At 37.2% G+C, this 19,027-nt stretch overlaps 1 protein-coding gene across 1 annotated transcript in view; it reads left to right on the top strand.

Annotated features, from left to right (window-relative positions):
- TBX15 (T-box transcription factor 15) overlaps positions 1-18,115 on the top strand; it is a 138,173-nt gene extending 120,058 nt beyond the window's left edge. Inside the window, exons 7-8 of the mRNA XM_074263231.1 lie at positions 2,748-2,845; positions 15,602-18,115. Of these exons, the coding sequence (XP_074119332.1) occupies positions 2,748-2,845; positions 15,602-16,389 (886 nt within the window). The 3' untranslated portion in view covers positions 16,390-18,115. The remainder of the gene's footprint in view (positions 1-2,747; positions 2,846-15,601) is intronic.
- The last annotated feature ends 912 nt before the right edge of the window (positions 18,116-19,027 follow it).

Here is a 19,027-nt window from a genome sequence, read left to right as displayed (position 1 = left end):
CTGATAAAGCAAATTAGCTGTATAATGAAAACATTTTCTAACACAAAAAACAATTAGCATGTTAGAAACCCAAGGAAAGTGAAAAGAAGCCCCTTTCACGGAAAAGATACTAACTAGCACTTATAACTTCTAGCTTTGCTCTCATATTCAACACAGGGCTAAATACAATTGGAATAATAACAATAGCTACCCTATCCATTACACTTTTACAGACTGCTTTGTACAACTCAACTCATTTGATTCTCAGACAATCTTGTAAAAGTACATACAGATATTCGTATGTCCATTTTGCAGATGAAGAAATTGAGGCTCAGAGAGATGAAGTGACTTGTCAATATTCATAGAGTGAGTTAGTATCAGAGTTAGGGTCCTGTTGTTTCCAAGACCAAAACTCTTTCCATTATACTAGGATGCCTGGAAATGAACTATTTGGAGAAGATGGAGTACTCTGAGATCAAACAGTGTAGATCCCATCTCAGAAGGGAAGAGAAACCTTTTTTGTTTCAGGAAAGGGAATCACAGTCACCCTCAACTAGTTCATAGAATAGCACTGTATGCTCTATGAACTTCTTTTGCTTAATCAACAAATATTAATTAAATATACGTAATGTGCCAGTAATTGTGCTAAACATTGGGGATATTAAAATGGCAAAACCCAAAACTTTTGTTATGACATAAATATGACATGTAAACAAATACAGACATATACAATGAAAACAAACAGATATGAAGTGCCTTTGTTTTTACAGTCATGTTCACCTTTTCCTGATCCCATTTGGTGCTTTCTTGGCAAACATACTAAAATGGTTTGCCATTTCCTTCTCTAGCTCACTTCACAGATGGAAAAACTGAGGCAAACAGGATTAAGTGACTTGCCAGGGCCACACAGCTAATAAATGTCTAAGGCTAGGTTTGAATAGATGAAGATAAGCCTTCCTGACACCAGTACAACTGTACCATCCAGATGCCCATGAAATGATTATTTTATGCTAGCTATTGGGGAGATAACAAAGATTAGGAAAAAAAGAAAAAAAAGAAAAAAAAAACAAAACGAAAGTCCTTATCTAAGAATCAGATAAGACTCCAATCCAGAGACTTTGCTCCAGACTTAACTTGCCTCTCTAATTCCAAATCTCCTTTTTAAGAGGGAAAGCTTCGGCAAAAGACTGCCTGTTAGAAAATCTAATTACTTCTGAATTAAAGTATTTTTCAAATGTGTTTTAGAGAGATAAGCATACATGCTCTCCCCTCCCCTCTAAACTGGAAAGATTCTCATTTTAGCCAGATCTAGAAGCAAATTGTCTAAAAAGAACTGCCCTAAAGGTGTTCTGAATCTTTAGAAGTCAGAGAAGTCTCTTGTCAAGAACTTTTTTTGCCTTACTTAATTCTACTGTTTTTCTTTTGTTGACTCTTTCCCACTTATCCCGTGTCCTGTTTGCATTCTAAGTTGTTTGTATGTTATCTTCCTCACGTGACTATGATTACTTTGAGGACAGAGACTGTTTTTTTTTTTTTTGTTTGTTTGTTTGTTTTTTACCTTTCTTATATTTCCAGTGCTTAGCACAGTATCTGGCACATAGTGGCCACTTAAAAAATAGTCATCTACTGAGTAATTGACTAATGGAGGAAGCAGCCCAAATGGAAGATTTTAGATGCAATTCTGATGGAAAAGACTCATGGTCCTTAGAGTACAGTGGAAAAGCTGTAAAAAAGAAACAGTGATGTTTTTTTACTTTCTGATTATGAATCAATTGATGGCTAATGATCTTTGCCATAAGGAACTTGGGTAGCAAGACCTTTTATTTGTGGATCTTCAGAAGCTGTGGCTGAATATCTTCAGAAGCAATTGCCTAGTGCATCTTTACAGGGGTTGGCTGGAAACATTGCTATTCCCAAGATTCTTGGGTTCGGGGGCTTGGGTTATTTCCATTAGGATATGAGAGGAAATGATGGTCAAGGGGTTGGTGGTAATTTGAGCTTTCTGTACATGCTGAATCCTGTCTACCCTTACAAGGTAGCATCTTTATTAGACTGATTTGCATGTTCTGTGGGTGGCCGTTGTTAGAGATGTTTGGACCCTTCTCCAGAGCCGTGGCTTCCCCCAATGTTGGCTATGAGGGCTATACTGTAAGCAGAATTAGTCATCTGGAGAATGCTACCATTTCTGGGGCTCCTGTGCCTGAAATCCATATTGCCTGATTTGTTCCTCTATTAAGTCTTTAAAGTCATTGATGTTCCAAAGACCACTGCTTTGCCCTCTGGGACAGTCATACAGAATTGGTAGACATTAAGGCAGGAAGAAGAAAGCTCTTACTATTTTTGGATTTCAAATGGAAGTAAAGAGAAGATTAGGCATTTATTCAATAATATTTATTCACTATTACCCTCAATGTCACTAGAAGATTTAGAAGCAAGATAAAGACCAAGATATTTAATGCTTTCTTGCTTTCTTATCTAGCTGGTGATATGTCTTGTAAGAAAGTCAAAATGAAATAGAGTCAGGGTCTTGGATTGGTTTATAGATGGACTCAAACTGGGAAAAATTCCTTTTTTATTTCTGTAAGCTGACAACATCAGCACATTGTACTTCTAGGTTAATTTACTCTGGTGGAGGTGATCTCTTAACAGTGAGAAATGCCCTGCCATTTGCCAGGTGAGAGAAGTTAGGCCTGTCCTTTCTGTCGAACTCAATGCATTTCTTGGCTTTATTTATGTCTTCTTCACCTGGCTTTCTTCTTGTTCCCTAGGACTGGACTGGAGGCTATTATGGAAACATATGCTTTCTGGAGACCACCTGTGCGCACACTTACCTTTGAGGATTTCACCACCATGCAGAAACAGCAAGGTAAGCCACTGGATAATGGTCACTGGCTAGGGACAGGATGGGGGCAGGGAAGGGACAAGGCACAAAATTTGAGTTGGGACATCTGGCCTCCAGTTGAGTCATGGGATTGTGCCGACGGCTCTGAAATGAAGAGAACCTGGGAACCACATAAATAACTGGAACGTCATCACTTGGCTGATGGGGGATGGGAACAACCCCTTAGGTCTGATTCTCCTAGGTAGCATTTATTCTGAGCCTTCAGAAGTTACCTCAGTATCTCCAATATGGAATGATAGTTACTTCATATTTTCTTCCTTTTCTTCCCAAACATTCAACAGAACACTGGTAATTTATAGATTTTTCTACAATATTATCTCCACTATCATTATAGTATTTTTATAGATAAAGGTCTTGGGGAACAGAGAGATGGGTATAAACATTTATTTAAGGTCTCTCAGTGCCTATGGGAGGAAAATGTTGACTCTTTATCTCTAGGTCTACTCTTTTAGCCCACTGAGACTCCCTACCTTTCTTGCTTTTTACCTTATGTTTTATTTGGAACAAAATTGTTCTCAAAGAAAGACAGGGAGAGCCTCCAAAAGAACTGTCTGAAAATAGGCTGCATATATTTCAAGTGAAACCTCAAATGTATCGGGCCTATGTGCTCTCCTTGTTTTCCTTTCAAACAGGATTTTCTTGCCCTTCTTTTTCCAACTCATATATTCTATCATCTAGAGTCAAACTAAAAAAATGTGGGAGCCATTACTCTGTACGTCAGGATCTCTGGGAGCTATATAATGATGTACCTTTAAATTGTAATGCTATCATATTTGTGGAAATACGTATAGAAGAATTGCACATGTTTAACATATATTGGATTACTTGCCATCTAGGCGAGGGGAGGAGCAGAAAGGAGGGAAAAATTTGGAACATGCAAAGGTGAAAATTAGCCATGCATATATTTTGAAAATTAAAAAAAAAACTTAATTAAAAAAATAAAATCAGATGACCTTCCAAAAATGTAATGCTATTTATATTTTGGGACAATTAGGTGACAGCATAGTGCCTACAATCCTGAGTTGGGAGTCAAGAAAAACTCATCCTCCTGAGTTCAAATCTAGCCTTAGACACGTACTAGCTGTGTGATCCTAGACAAGTCACTTAACCCTGTTTGCCTCAATTTTCTCATTTGTAAAATGAGTTGGAGAAGGAAATGGCAAACTACTTCAGTATCTCTGCTGGGACAACCTCAAATGCGGTCACAAAGAATCAGACATGATTGAATAATCTATATATTATTGTATTTTAATTTATCTTTGTTAAATATTTTCCAATTATGTTTTAATGTGATTTGGGCCCTACTCAGTAGTATTTCAGGCTGTGGGCTGAGTGCTTGATACCTCTGGTCTAGATTATAGGCCAGGATTGGTAAACTAGATTTTGTGTGCCCATTTTCCTTTATTCTTAAGCCAGGGCCTGCCTCTAATCAGCATCAAGCATCTCTGGAATCACCATTCACTCAACCTCATAATATCAAAATAAAAGTTTCTTTGAGACTCATGAGATAGCAATCCTAAAAGGTTACCAACTATCAGGAGTATGCTGGAGTCAGCTCAAACAGACTCAATAAAGTCAAATGTTAAAATTTTCAGTATGAGTATTTGTACCTCAGAAATCAGCCAAAGCTTTCATTGCTTGATTTATTGTTTTGTTGATTACCTAGACTTAAAGTGTTAGAGAAAATGTCAGTAATGTGAATTAAACTTAAATGTGTGTACAATGCTTTTTTGTTTTTTTCTGGAGAGTTGGTTGTTAAACATTTATCAGCATATAACTGCTTACCATAGTTGACAATGTCCCAGTCTAAAAATTCTTAACTGTCTTTTGTATCTTGGCAGTTTGATGAAGTCTTTTGACCACTTATCAGAATTAACACAATTAATTCTCAGAATTAATAAAATTTTAAAAATTCAGAAATAATGACTATTCTTTCTTGAGAAAAACTGAAAAAGGAAGAGAAATGAGAGTTCAAGAGTAGTAAAGGATATTGATTTGATTGCATTGGGAGCATCTCATCCTATTTGATTACTGCCGCTGATCAAAATGGTGGCAATTGATAAAATCCTCAAGGTTTTCTGCCCACTCTGATCTTTGATGACAGTTATTTAGAATGGTAAATTCATTCATCAAATCTAGCTCTGGTTGCCCACTTTTATGTCTGTTTTCTGATTAACCCACATAGAACTGAGAGGTAGTCTACATTTATAGGATTGATTTGTTTTTCTACAAGTCAGGTTACTTTTTTTTCAGCTTTTGAAAAGTGACTGTGAACTTATTTTCTCTTATACTGTAGGGTTGTTTTCTAAGTTAGAGCAGAAGTAGCAATTTGCATCAGGATTTTTAGCAGGTATATTGCTTTCAGTGCAAGGCAGAAATATCTTAGCTTTGGGAAACAATATTCAGTGATTTCAGCTGGTTTAGTCATTTCCATTCCTCCCTCCCCACCCCTCCACACTATCTTTCTCAAGTCTTGTATTCCACTACCATATAAATGAGCATAAAATGACTAATGGGGATGGAACTCTTAAATCCATGAGCTAATGGAGTACTTATGATATACAACCAAATGAGAGATTTAGATAGATTTATGACCTTCTTAGTATAGACATTCCTCCAAGGCAGATTTCAACTTCTTTACAAGTTCTCAATCAATTCTTATCCATTTCTTTCTGCTCATAAAGGATTTACTCAATGTGTCAGAAGTCTTCCTCTGTTAATTTTAGCACCTCAGGGGTACTCATGTAGTATCAAAGTTGTCCATTCTTGCTTATTGGGTTCATCTTTTTTTCATTATTAATTATCCTTGGTGATTCCTTTTCCTGCATTTTTTGAGTATAAATTATTACTGGTAACATGTTCCAACCTGATTACCTTTACCATTCACCTTTCCATCTCTCCTGTGTAGTCTTCATACTTATGGTAAAGCTAAATGACTCACTCAAGTCTATGAATATTCAGGTTTATTACAGACACTTAGAAAACATATTGGTTTGAAAGAAACTAAACTCTTAGAGCATGATGTCATCACTGAAATCTACTTATTACCAGGGGAACAAAAAGAACCTGGGATTATTGAATACACATGGTAATGGGATGGAGCAATAGGAAAAGCCAAGAATCTATTAAATAGTTTAATTGGAATATATTTTTGAACTTCAGACTGAACTTGATCCAGATTCTCATGATTAAAAACTCTGTGGCTTAGTTCCTTGACTTTAACAAAGGACGTAAAATCAGCAACAATCTCCTCCCTTTTCCCTAAAGCCTAAGGGTTCCAGTAACTGTAGGCAATGTCACTCATAAAAGAGAGGAAAGAAACTCTGCTTTTCTGTATGAAATTGTTCTGTGTCTCTCCAGAAGCAGAGAGGAGTGGTTTTCTACTGGAAACATCAGTGGCAAATTGGTTGCTTAACAGTTTCTTCTTAGTAGAGGAAAGAATATTAAGTTGTGTCTATATAATAATGGACATTTGGATAAAGATGGAAATATTCAGCTACCCAGATGTTTTGCCTAACTGACACCAATTATCTCAACATTTGGAAATGCCTCAGGGGGGAAAATAAGGCATTTTTTTGTTTTTAATCCAGATGCTACCATAGTGTAGACACAGCCTCATATTCTAGTGTTAAAGAGAATAGTTCTACCTTTCTTTCTAAGTTAAGGTAGGGTCAGTTTTTCTTATGAAAGCAGGAATGGAGAAAAGCACTTATTATCAAGGGAATGCAGAAGGAGGTTGAAATTATGAAATATGTATATTAAGAGGATGAGTTAAGAAAAAAAAGAACAAGAATCTGTTGAATTATTTAGTTAGTACAGAGCTACAGAAAGCCTGAGGACCATTTTGATTTTCAGGTTCAGTCTCATTGACAACAGATGGCCAAAAATTCTTAGGCTCTTCTATCATCTGACACTGGTGACAGGAATGATCCTAGGTGCTTAAGATTCAATGACCCTAAGTATTTTGGTGACAGTAGGACTATATTCTAAAAGAAACTAGAGTTATTCAGCCTGGGAAATCCAGATATGTACATACAAGTGCCAAATGCTCTCTGATTCATTGTTGATTGAAATGAAAATTATCATTAATAGTTTGCAATTAAGGAATCAAGTAGATATTTTTCAAATAAATGGAGGAATTTTAAAAATCAATCATTGCTTAGTTTTGAGCTTAAAAGCTAAGAGATGATTATACATTTGTTCTCTTTTAAAAGTTGACAGAATGTTTCATTTTAGTAACTCACTTCTATAAATTATCAGCAGAAAGAGAAGACATGCTCCTCCATGAAAACAGAAGCTTTAGTAATTGATATACAATATGATATAGCCTGAAATAAATTATATGGATTAATGGATAGGATACCTGCATTTATCTTACTTCAGTCACTGTTTAAATGGAGATGAGTTGATTAGTCTTTCTTTGCATTAGTTTTTTTTTTTAAATAAAAAAAAGAAGAGTAACAATAATAGCTTTACTTAGTGCTTTGGGGGTTCACAAGAGACAACTATTACTTTATTTGACCCTCACAACAACTCTGAGAGGTAGATGAAATTATTATCCTCATTTTATAGATAAGGGAACTGAGGCAAACAGAAGTTAATTGAGTACCTGCCCAAGTCCCTGTAGAAGTAACTGAGATTAGATTTGACTCCAGGTCAAATGTTCTTTTATTCTGTTACTCCAATACCTACCTGCTTAAGACAGCAAATTTCCCTCATGCCTTAGGTCTATTATGAGGAAAAAATAGGTGTTCTATCATTTAGGAGAAACAAAAAAACTATTCAGTAAACTCTTTACTAATTGATAAGATCATTAGTACAGATAATGTAAAATAAAGTTTAATTCCAGTGCCTTGTAAATTGGAATATGTTACAAGTCTTGTGTGTGTATGTGTGTGTGTGTGTGTGTGTGTGTGTGTGTGTGTGTGTGTGTGTGTATTGAACTGATGTTCCTTAAATCTACAGTAGTGTAGGGGTACTGGAAAAAGAGATCAGATAATAAGAGAGTTTGTAAGAAAAATGGCAGGCTCAAAGATGGCAGAGATCCCCGAATCTGTTCTAACCCATATCTAAACAGGTATCCCCTTTCCAACTCTGGAGGCAGCCCACTCCAATTTTGGACATCACTAATCAATAGGAGACCTTTTCTGACTTCCAAACAATTCGCACTGGCCAACCTGTTTGGTGAATTGAAACTGAATTCATGTACTTTGCTTAATTCTTTCTCTGCTTATACTCTAAGTGACTTCCTTTCAGTCACTAATATCTATTGATAGATAAAGTATTAAGAACTTAACTATCTCCCAGATACTATACTAACTACTGTGGACACTAATATGTCAGTCCTCTCCCTACCAGGGATGTGCAAACCAGAGGAGAGTCAATTGTTAAATTTTCAGTATAAGTATTTAACCCTTGGAAATAGTGCATGCTACAAATAAGGGCTTGATTTATTGTTTTGTTGATTGTCTCAATTTAAGGAAGTGTTAATAATGCAGATTAACCTTAAATGTATGTGTTCCCCTTCCTCCCCCAGAGATTGTTAAACGTTTACCAGCATACCTCCTCTATTGCTCTATAAACATTTCTTGAGTTTAGAAAGAATGCAGTAAAAGGCTTAGGAAATGAAATAATCACCAGACTGGAGGTCTGGTAATATGATGATGGTAATGATGATGATGATGGGATTTATAGTGCTTTAAGATTTACAAAGTGCTTTACATGTATTATCTATCCCACTTCCCAGCACCCCCAGTCCTTATCTTCAAGGGCTTACATTTTAATGGAGTGTTTGGAAAAGGGGGGCAAAGTGGCTGACAAAGAAGTACAGAAAATGAGTGGAGCCAGGAATGAAGTAGGTATGGTAATCTGGGCAAGGGAGTCACCAATTTGGAGACTGGGACCTTGGGATAGAGTTTTCTCCAGAGTAGGAAGGGTAACAGTAAAGAAATGGTGGTGAAGTCTGGAGATAATAGTAATACCGTCAGATAAGCAAAGTTTTCTTTAAAAAAATTTTTTATGGATATATTTATTTTAATATAACAGACACTACCCAGCAAATACTCAAACTTCCCACAGATAAGCAAAATCAAATTATGAGGTAATTTCAGTGGATAGCATATTTTTTCCTTTTTTGTTGTTTACTAGTTGTTAATAGAAGCAATATATGTTTTAAGGATTAATAATTTGAGACCTACATCACCTATCGTTTGGCCTGAGTTTTGTTGCCTTTTGGTTTTTAATTTATTTACAGTGTTATAGTCATTGTGGAGATTAGTTTTTTTTTAAACTATATTCATCCTGCATCTTTTCATACATTTTTATGTTTCTCTAATATCTTCATATCTGGCATTCTCATTATTCCATTACATTCATATGTCACAATTTGTTCATCCATTCCCAAATCATTGAAAACATATTTTGTTTCCAGCTTTTTGTTATTAAAATAATGCTGTTATGAATAGTTTTGTGCATATGGGTCTTTTTTCTTGCTGTAATTAACTTCCCCAAAGCATAAAACCCAGTAGTGGGATTGTTGGGTCACAGGATATGTACAACTTAGCATATTTTCTTGCATAATTTCAAATTGTTTGCCAGGATTGTTAGGACCAATTCAATGCTTTGCCAACAGAGAATTAGTTTACTCTTTTCCTACAGTTCACCACTGAATTATTCCATCTTTGGCAACTTGATATTTTATGGGTGTGAAGTAGCATGCCAGTTATTTTGATTCTCATCTCTCTGATTATTTGAATAAAATTTTAAGATGGTTGTTGATAGCTGCATTTTTTTCTTCTAAAAACATTTGGTCTTATTCTTTGACAAGTTCTTTTAAAGACTGACAAGCTTACAGCAATTCCTTATAGACTTTTAGAGGTCAGACTTTTACCACTGATATTAAGGATTCTCCCCTCTCCTTTCAATTCTAGTTTCACTGATTTAGTTTGCACAGAAGTTCTGTAATACCTCGGTCTTCTTTAATAATCTAAGTCTATGGTGTATCAATGCCTTCTCATATAATTGTCAAAAAAAAAAGAAAAAGAAAAGAAAAGAAACCAAAAACCCAAACAGAGCAAAACCTTTTATTCTCTATCTTTATGTCATGACTTTCTATAACACACAAATTTTTTGATTGACAAATGCATTTATCCTAAAGAATGAAAATATATATGGGGTGGTGGTGGTAGTAGTTAACTTGGTTGCTATTGATCAAGGATTTGGAGAAAGTCTCAAAAATAGACATTAAAATTCATTTCTTTTTTCTCCTCTTCCTTCTACTCAGTTAGATAACTGCAAATATTAGAGCATGACAATGGAACAATAAAACCCATAGTAGAAAAAGCGGTGATTTTACAAGTTAACAGATGGGAATTAAAGAATGAAAGAAACAAAATAGGGAGAAATGCAGTAGATGGAGAAGGACCAGCTGGTGGCAGTGGGAGAAGGTCTCCAGACTGTATAAATAGGCAGGGAATGAGGCCATCTATAATATAGCTAATCTAGATGTACTTAAGTATTACTCTCATAAATTTAAGTTTTTTTTTTTAAGGGACCTGAAACATTTAAATGCTTGAATTTAATAGGAAAGAGTTCTTATAGTTAGTTTTCTGAAGCATGAAACTACACAATTCCCATCAGCAGTATAGCATTTCACATTTTATTTTATGAGAAATATAGGATTTCTTGGTTGGACAACATAGAATTATACTTATTAATATTTTTTGGAATTGTTTTCTCCCTCCATAACTACATGGGAATAATAGGCACTTAGTAACTCAGAGAATAATATTATTTCAGAGTTGGAAGGAACTCCAAAACCCATCTTGTCTGATGTAGGAATTTCATCGAAAACATCTTTCATGAAAGATCATCCATCTTTGGCTTGAAGACCTCCTTGATGGGGAACTCACTCTCTCCTGAGGAATACATTCCATTTTTAGATAACCTTAACTATCAGGGAATTTTCTTGAAATTTTTCTTTCTGCATATTCCAACAATTTTTCCTGGTTGTGTCTTCTGGGCCCAATCAAAACAAATTTAATTTCTCTTTCTCATGAGAGTCTTTTAAATATTTGAAGACATTGATATGTTCAACTTCTCTTCATTCATCTTTTCTTCATTCAACTGAGTTGTTTCAAGTTGACCTTTAGAGAATGAATGAATGAATGAATCAACACATTTTTAGAACACAGAGTACTTTTTACTTTTTACCTGTTTAAATAAACTCCCATGAAGGGCTTCTCAAGGACATCCAGTGAGTCAGCACTCCTCAGGGACAGATGCCATCAAGTTATACAAGAGGAGTATCTGGCTCATGGAATCAAGTAATTACATGGAAATTTATTTCTTACCAGCCCAGATGGAGTCCCCCTCCTCTACCCCCCCATTCCTTGCTGTTTTTCAATCTGAAAATTGAAAAAAAAACAAAAGGAAACTTTATGTGAAAACTTCCATAATGCAATCTGGAAGCTATCAATTTAAAGATGCAAAAGTCAGCAGGTTTGGCATTTAGGGTTTTCACAGACACATTTAGCTTGTCTTCATGAGATGCTTGTATTATTCTGGATTACTGTCTTCTTACAAGATCACCATTATAAATGTACTTCTTTTGATTATATTGGCTGTTAGCCCTGAATATATGAGCAAGTTAATACTACACATGAATTTTAATGTTCATCTCACTTTAGCATGCTGCTGAAATAAGATTAAGGGAAGCTAGCAAGGGGATTAGGTGGTGGTTTGGGGGTTCCTGGGGATTCTAATCTACTGGGAGTGGAATTTCCAGGATATCCTGATCTTCTCTCTGCCTTTCCCCTTTCCAAAGTAAATTACAATCTCTGGGGATGGAGAAAAGAAGTCAGAGAGGTGTACTTAGAAATCAATATGCTTATTATTCTTATATCATGCTTAGGATCACCAGAAAGCTGAAAGGACTTTTGAGATTGCCTAATCCAACTTCTTCCTTTTACAGAAGAAGGAACTGAGGCTAGAGAGCCTTCTTTGAGAGTGGCTAGGAGAGAGAATGATCCACAAGGCTATTATGAGGCAATTCGGGACTTACAGCAATTCTTTTGGGGGAGTTCCCTGAGTAGTTTCATTGATACTTTAGATTTTGGGTATATAAACTAGGGTAATGTTCCCTACTGGGTAGTGTAATAGATTTGGTTGTCAGGGTGCTCTGGGTTTGAATTTTGCCAATGTTGCCTCACTTGCTTATTAGGTACCTGTCCCGGACAAATTACACAACCTTAATCAGACTCAGTTTCTTCATCTATAAAATGGGAACCCAAGATGGCAGAGAAAAGACAGTGACCATCTGAGCTCTTCTAAATTTCTCTTCCAACAATTCTTGTCCTTTAAACTCGAGAAATTAACATCCAAATTCTTTCCCTCACAGAGTTGGTGTGGGGAATAGAAGATAAAATAAATGATGTAAAACTTGAAGAACTATATGGCCAGAATATGGAATATGGAGTCAGAAAGACCTGTAATGTGCTTTCTGCTTCTCTTGTGGGAGGTGGTTAGGAAACTGAGGCCATACTGAAATGGGGAAGAATTCATTCAGGAAAACTGGGAAACAGGAAGACTAGCTCTAGAGGCCAATCTCTCCATTTTTTCCTTCTGTCTCCTTTTATGCTGAGTTCAGGGAAGCTTTCCAGCCCATGCTGGTTTAAGTTACCCTCAGGTAGAGACCTTCAGCTTCTACCCATGCAGGACAGCACATGTGTTGAAAGTTAAAAAGGGAGAATGGGCTGTTCTCCCATCCCCCACTTTTTCATAAAATGAAATCTGCAGATTCTTTGGAATAGAGCAGAAATGTCGAACACACAGAACACATCCAAGTGTTGTCAAACCAATTGGGAAATAATTACCAAAATAGATAAAAAATACAATAAAACATAAATAATAATACATTTTTAAACTAAGCCAATATGTGTCCATAGGATTCTATATGTATGTAGTCATGGTTCCTCCTTTCTATTTGTCTTTGTCATCTCTGGCATAAGGAGCTTTAAGTGATAAATGCCATCTACTATTATGAGGTAACTGAGTGGTTCAGTGTATAAAGAGATGGGTTTGAAAACCTGAGTTCAAATCCAGCCTTAGGCACTGAGCTGGGTGATTCTGGGCAAGTCTCTGTCTTAGTTTCCTTATTTGTAAAATGGAAGCAATAATAACAGCATTCTTCTGAGGAGAAAATGAGATAATAACTGTAAAGTACTTAGCACAAAGCTACGTAAATGTTGCTCATTATTATTATTCCCAACACATGTTAAAAACTCTGAGAAAATTATTGGCATTGCCTCCCTGATGTCATGGTCCTCTTCAAGAATGAAGGACAAACAAGCCTTACCAATTGACTGGAAGTATTGAGAGGTTAAATAAGTTGGCCAGAGTCACACTATCGCTTTGTCACTAGTAGGAATGAGATCCAGATCTTCCTGACTACAAGGTCAACTCTTTATCCACTACAATGCACCACCTTTTTCCTCTTCAATTATTTTTGTTTTGGAAAACACCTTTTTTTGTTAATCCACTATCCTAATTTACTTTATGTTTGATGTGTTTTGAGAATTTAAAATGATATTGATTTCTTGTTACCTTGGTTTCTATCTTAAAAAACAAAGGCTTGACAAGTTCAGCCCTCAATGTGAACAGAGAGAAATAACTAATGTTTCCTCTGAGCATTTGGAAAAATCATGATAAGAAGCAAAATGTATGGAAGCAACCTAAACTTTTCTGGACATTTTTGCTCACATCCAACTTTTGCTGATCTATTTCCAGTATTTCATACCTCCGCTTGCAGAACCAGGGGCCATGAGGACTCATTTCAAGGCAGTGCTATTTAAAATCCCAGAATTTTTAATGTAAGCTTCTCATCTGGTCTGCAGAGAGCACTGAAACTTGTTAATACCTCAAGCCCCTCCGCCTTCCATCTTAGTGTAACAGACTAGGACTTTAAATCAGTACCATTCGCTCTACTGTGAGCCATCCAAGAAAACCATTTCAAAGTTGTAAAAAATTTTCTGTTCCACATCATGCTTCCTGCTGTAGACCAAAGGCCTGAGGATGATGGAGCATATTTGTAACAGGACAGTACAGTGTGCTGAACAGGTGGTCCCCTCTGGGACTGTGTAAATACCAGCCCATGGAGAGCAGGACAATACTCAGAAAGAGAGGAGACTAGATAAATATCCTTGTAAAATACGAATCTTTCTACAGCTGGAGTCAAATTTCTCCATTCCATGTCACATCACTTATTTTACCTAAGCTCACAAAATTCAGCATAGCTTCCTTTTCATGGGAATATATGGAAAATAGAGAAAAAAAGTATTTCAAAAGGGGCCTGTCCCCAACACAGGCTGGGAAGGAGTTGCTGGATTTCATTTAAGATGCTGTAAGCAGAGCTGACCCTATTCAAAACTGTCCAAGCCACAAAGTGAGACAGATCCCTTTCTGAACCCCCTTACTATCTCAGGTGCCAAAGTGGCTTCTCTCCCAGTCTCCTCCCCCAAGTAAAAATCTAATTTTAGGAAATGACTTAATATCAGTCATTTCCATTCTACTGTGTATTTCAATTAATATGTGAAATCCCTGAGGGTCATTTACATTTTGAACCCTTTCAGAAGTGATGGCAATAAAAGCTTTATCCTGAAATGATAAATAGAAACCAGCAAATGGGAGATTTAAAAATAATGGAGGTAGGGCTTTTCTAGGGATCTCCAAAAAGTACCTATTTTGTGCCAGACACTGAGCTAAGCTGGGGCTATAAAAAAAAAGGCAAAAGAAAATCTCTGCCCTCAAAGGACTCACACAGTTCTATTGGGAAAAATGTTCCATATCATTTAAATATATTTTAAATTGTTGTTTATCAAAATTTTTCTTACGCTATTTACTTGTTGGAGTACATTTTGGTATTTTACTTATAATTTGATCTGAAGTACTAAATTTTTGGTTTCTCAATACTTTCTTTAACAATTTTTCCTTGATCCCTGCTCATTTTCTCTATTATTTACTCTTGTTCCATTCTATTTCTCATTCATCCCTTCTCTCTCCCCTCTCCTGTAGGAATTCTGATTCTGGGAATTCTAACTCAAGTTAAGGTTGACCCCAGAGGGTTCCAAGATACCCCCTTTGGGAAATATAGGTCTTGGCAATTCTGGGAAAGTCCAAACCCTGCCCGGAAGGTCAGCAATCTTGGGCAAGGGAATTTGCTGCAGGGAATGCTCTATGTGAAAGACAGTTAAAATTCTTAGCTTTCCACCCTCACACTTCTTCACACCATTATACATCTACACTGAATTGCTTGTCAATTTAAAGGATCATCTGGAGGGGTGGGGGGTTGCCTTTACCAGTGAAATCAAAAGTCTAAGATCTATTCCTTCACATTTATCATTTCTTGTACTAGAATCCTATTCTATTTTATCTATGTACCTCAATTTGTTCAGCCATTGCCCAATTGAAGGCAATCACTTTGTTTACTTTGCTCCCATAAAAGTGCTATAATGACTATTTTTATCGATATGCCTTTTTTTTTCTTTAATTCAACTCTTTGAATGTCAGTTTCCTAATCTGTTAAAGGCAGAACTTAGGTTCCTCATGTGAGCAAAGCACTCTAGAAATGGGAATAGTTGTTACTGTTTTAAGTCTTTTTGGTTTATTACAGAGACATGCCCACCCCGCAATGAAATGATGTCTGTATCTCATTCTGTTTTTCAGGGGGCAGCACAGGCACCTCCCCAACCACCTCCAGCACAGGAACTCCATCCCCTTCTGCTTCTTCTCATCTCTTGTCTCCATCTTGTTCTCCTCCCACCTTTCACCTGGCCCCCAATACTTTCAACGTGGGCTGTCGGGAGAGCCAGCTGTGCAACCTGAACCTCTCCGACTACCCACCCTGTGCCAGGAGCAACATGGCTGCTTTGCAGAGCTACCCAGGCTTGAGTGACAGCAGCTACAACCGGCTGCAGAGTGGTACGGCCTCAGCCAGCCAGTCCTCAGAAACCTTCATGCCTCAGAGGACTCCATCCCTGATCTCAGGAATACCGACGCCTCCTTCATTGCCCAGCAATGGCAAGATGGAAGCCTATGGGAGCCAGCTGGGCTCCTTCCCTGCCTCCCAGTTTCAATATGTCATGCAGGCAGGCAATCCTGCCTCTAGCTCTTCTTCCCCTCATGTGTTTGGTGGCAGCCACATGCAGCAGAGCTCCTACAATGCCTTCTCCCTTCATAACCCTTACAACCTTTATGGGTACAACTTCCCCACCTCCCCCAGACTAGCTGCAAGCCCAGAGAAACTGACCACCTCCCAAAGCACTTTACTCTGTTCATCTCCCTCCAATGGGGCCTTTGGTGAGAGGCAGTATCTGCCCACAGGGATGGAACATGGCATGCATATGATCAGCCCCTCTTCAGCCAATCAGCAGACGGCCAACACCTGTGACAGCCGGCAATATGGGTCCGTTCCCGGTTCTTCCTCCTCCCAGATGTCTGTGCATATGGTTTAATGGGGAGCCTGATCTCTCAACACCAACGATCCTCCACTGTTTCCATAAAGGCATCCTCATTGTCAGGAGCTCAAAGCCTTTTAATGAACAGTGGAATTGCATATATATTTTTCTTCTGAAGGGAGAGGGGTGGGAATAACCCCAATAACAAAGAGATGCTCCCAAGCTCTCATAGGATGGAACTTAACATCTGACTTCCTGGCCTGTGCTCACAATATCCAAAGACTTAGCCTTGTTATACAATGTCTAACCTCTAACCCTAAGTGACCTTAGGAAATATGGGACAATCATTTTATATTAATATAAAAGAGAGGCTAGAGTGTAGCAGCCAAAGAAACATGCATATATATATATATATACATACATACTTATACATGAATATATACATATATATATATATAAACACACATACAAACACACATACATACAATACTCACTTTTAACTAGGGTGAGCTCTTCATGAAGAGAGGCCCAGAGTGGGTACTTCACCAAGGACTGGTCTTCTATAATGCTACATGGCCTGGAAAGGCTACCTTTGACCCTTACTTCCCAGAACCCCACCTGTTTCTGGAGTGAACCAGACCTCCTGAAACTACTCCTCATGAAGGGGAGGTAGATGGACCTCAGAGCCACAACTGGACTTTACTTCTTGAAGGAAAGTGCTCTCCTGACTTTGGCTCCCTCGGGCTGATTGGCTATTGTCCTGAAGATTCAGTGGTGCTGTTGATGTGATAGGAGAGAGTGAAATGAATGAAAAGAGAAAAAGAAAAAGAAAGAAAGGAAGAAAAAAAGAAAGAGAGAGAAGGAAAGAGAGAAAGAAAGAAAAAAAAAGTAAAAAAGAAAAAGGGAAGGAGGATGTGTGAGAGGTGGTGGAAATTTAATTCACCAAAGAAGATGCTTTTATTTCCCCAAATAGGATGCAAAAAAACCCACCATGATTTAATTGAAGAAAAGACCTCTTTGGAACACTACAATTCTGGGGGCCAAATGGGAGAGATCAGATAAGGGCTGCATCTTAACCCCACAGGTCCTATCAATGGTATTCTTCCAGAATCCAGAGGTGCACCATCCTGAGGAAGTTTGACTGTCCAAAATATGCATCCTATTTAGTATGGGAAGGGGAAAGAGAATGGGATTTGGAGTATGGGAAAGCAATTTGATAATTCAGGCCAATTTTGTTGAAATCAGGGGCAATGAAGAGAGACTTGGTCAGCTACAAGTGAACCAAGGCAGCTGACCTGAATTTAGTGTCTTGCATGCCAGAGTGGCCATAGAAAATTTGTAAAGTTTCACAGAAATTCAGAGCACAGAATTTCAGAGAAACTCATCTTGCCTCTTCCCTTAGAGCACAGTTTTAAACAAATAGATGGTTGCGTTTTGAAGTTTTTAAAATTTCTTTCCTCTACCTTTCCCCTCCCCATAGCCTTTAACAATTAAAAAAAATGTTGCAGCTTGGTATAAACTAAGCATTTAAGTGGTGTGGAACTGCAATTATCCCAAGTAACAGAATACAGATATTATTAAGATTTTGGTTTTGAGGTGTTGTAGATATATGTATTTATGTGCCTAGTGGGGAATTCAATATTATGAATATTAAAAAGGGGCAATAAAAAGGGTATGTAAAATATGTATGAAGAAAAAGGTGTATAAAAATTTGCCCTATGCACGGAATTCTGTTTCTAAGTGCCAAGCACAAAATGCCGCTAAATAAATCTTTGCAATTGTTTCTTGTGTGTCTATTGATTTGAGAAGACCAGTTCCTCCATGAGGAAGATATCTTTGCCAAAATATCTTATAATATGTGCCAAGGATATCAAACCCAGGCAATTATTCATGCTGATGTTCTATGGACAGAAATGGAGAAGGATTTGCTTTAGGAACAAAGTATAGAATTTTTGGAGAGTGGGAAGAGGCAGTGTGATGTGGTAGATACAGAGTTTTCAGTAACCAGTGAGCTTTTTTTTTTTTTTTTTTTTTTTTTGCTTAATGAGGAAATAGCTTCAGCAACTCATCTCTTAAAGGGCAGTTGAGATGGAGTTCATATCTTAGCTGACTTTATAATCCATATTTATATTCTACAGTGACAGTCTTTTTATCCAATGCTTAACCTTATTTGGCCTTTGGAAAGCTACTTTCCAGCAACCAAAAAGAGCTGAGTTCAAGTCACACCAAAACCTACTAGTTCTGTGACTCTGGCCAAGTCATTTTCTTCTAATGTTCTAAGAAACCCTCTGAGACTCTTAAGTTGCAGAAGAGGTGTTAACTTGCATTGGTAGAGAGAGTTTCCTAAGCCAGGAATTCCCTATACTAAAGGAATGAAGAAGGCTCATACCTATTCCTTGGAGAACACAGGATGGAAAAATGCAGTTATACTTCTAGCAATCCAACATAGGAGCTAAAGCAACTTTCCAAATAAGTTTTCTAAATGAAATTGTCACTTGTATTAGTTTAGCACCCTAAGTGATCAGAACAATCAGAGTAAAGGGGGAAAAAAAGATTTATATGAGATTTGTAATTATAGATAAAAGTTCAGATCTTGAATTAGTAGACCAAGTGGGCATGTACTCTATACCTCAAATTCTTGATTATTAGATTATGAAGATTTTATGGGCAATAATTGAGTTGGGAATTCTGGCAG

The sequence above is a fragment of the Sminthopsis crassicaudata genome, chromosome 4 (genome assembly GCF_048593235.1).
Source record: "Sminthopsis crassicaudata isolate SCR6 chromosome 4, ASM4859323v1, whole genome shotgun sequence".
In the NCBI taxonomy this organism is placed as follows: Eukaryota; Metazoa; Chordata; class Mammalia; order Dasyuromorphia; family Dasyuridae; genus Sminthopsis; species Sminthopsis crassicaudata.
Note: the sequence above shows the minus strand (reverse complement) of the source record. Positions and strands in the feature narration are given on the sequence as shown.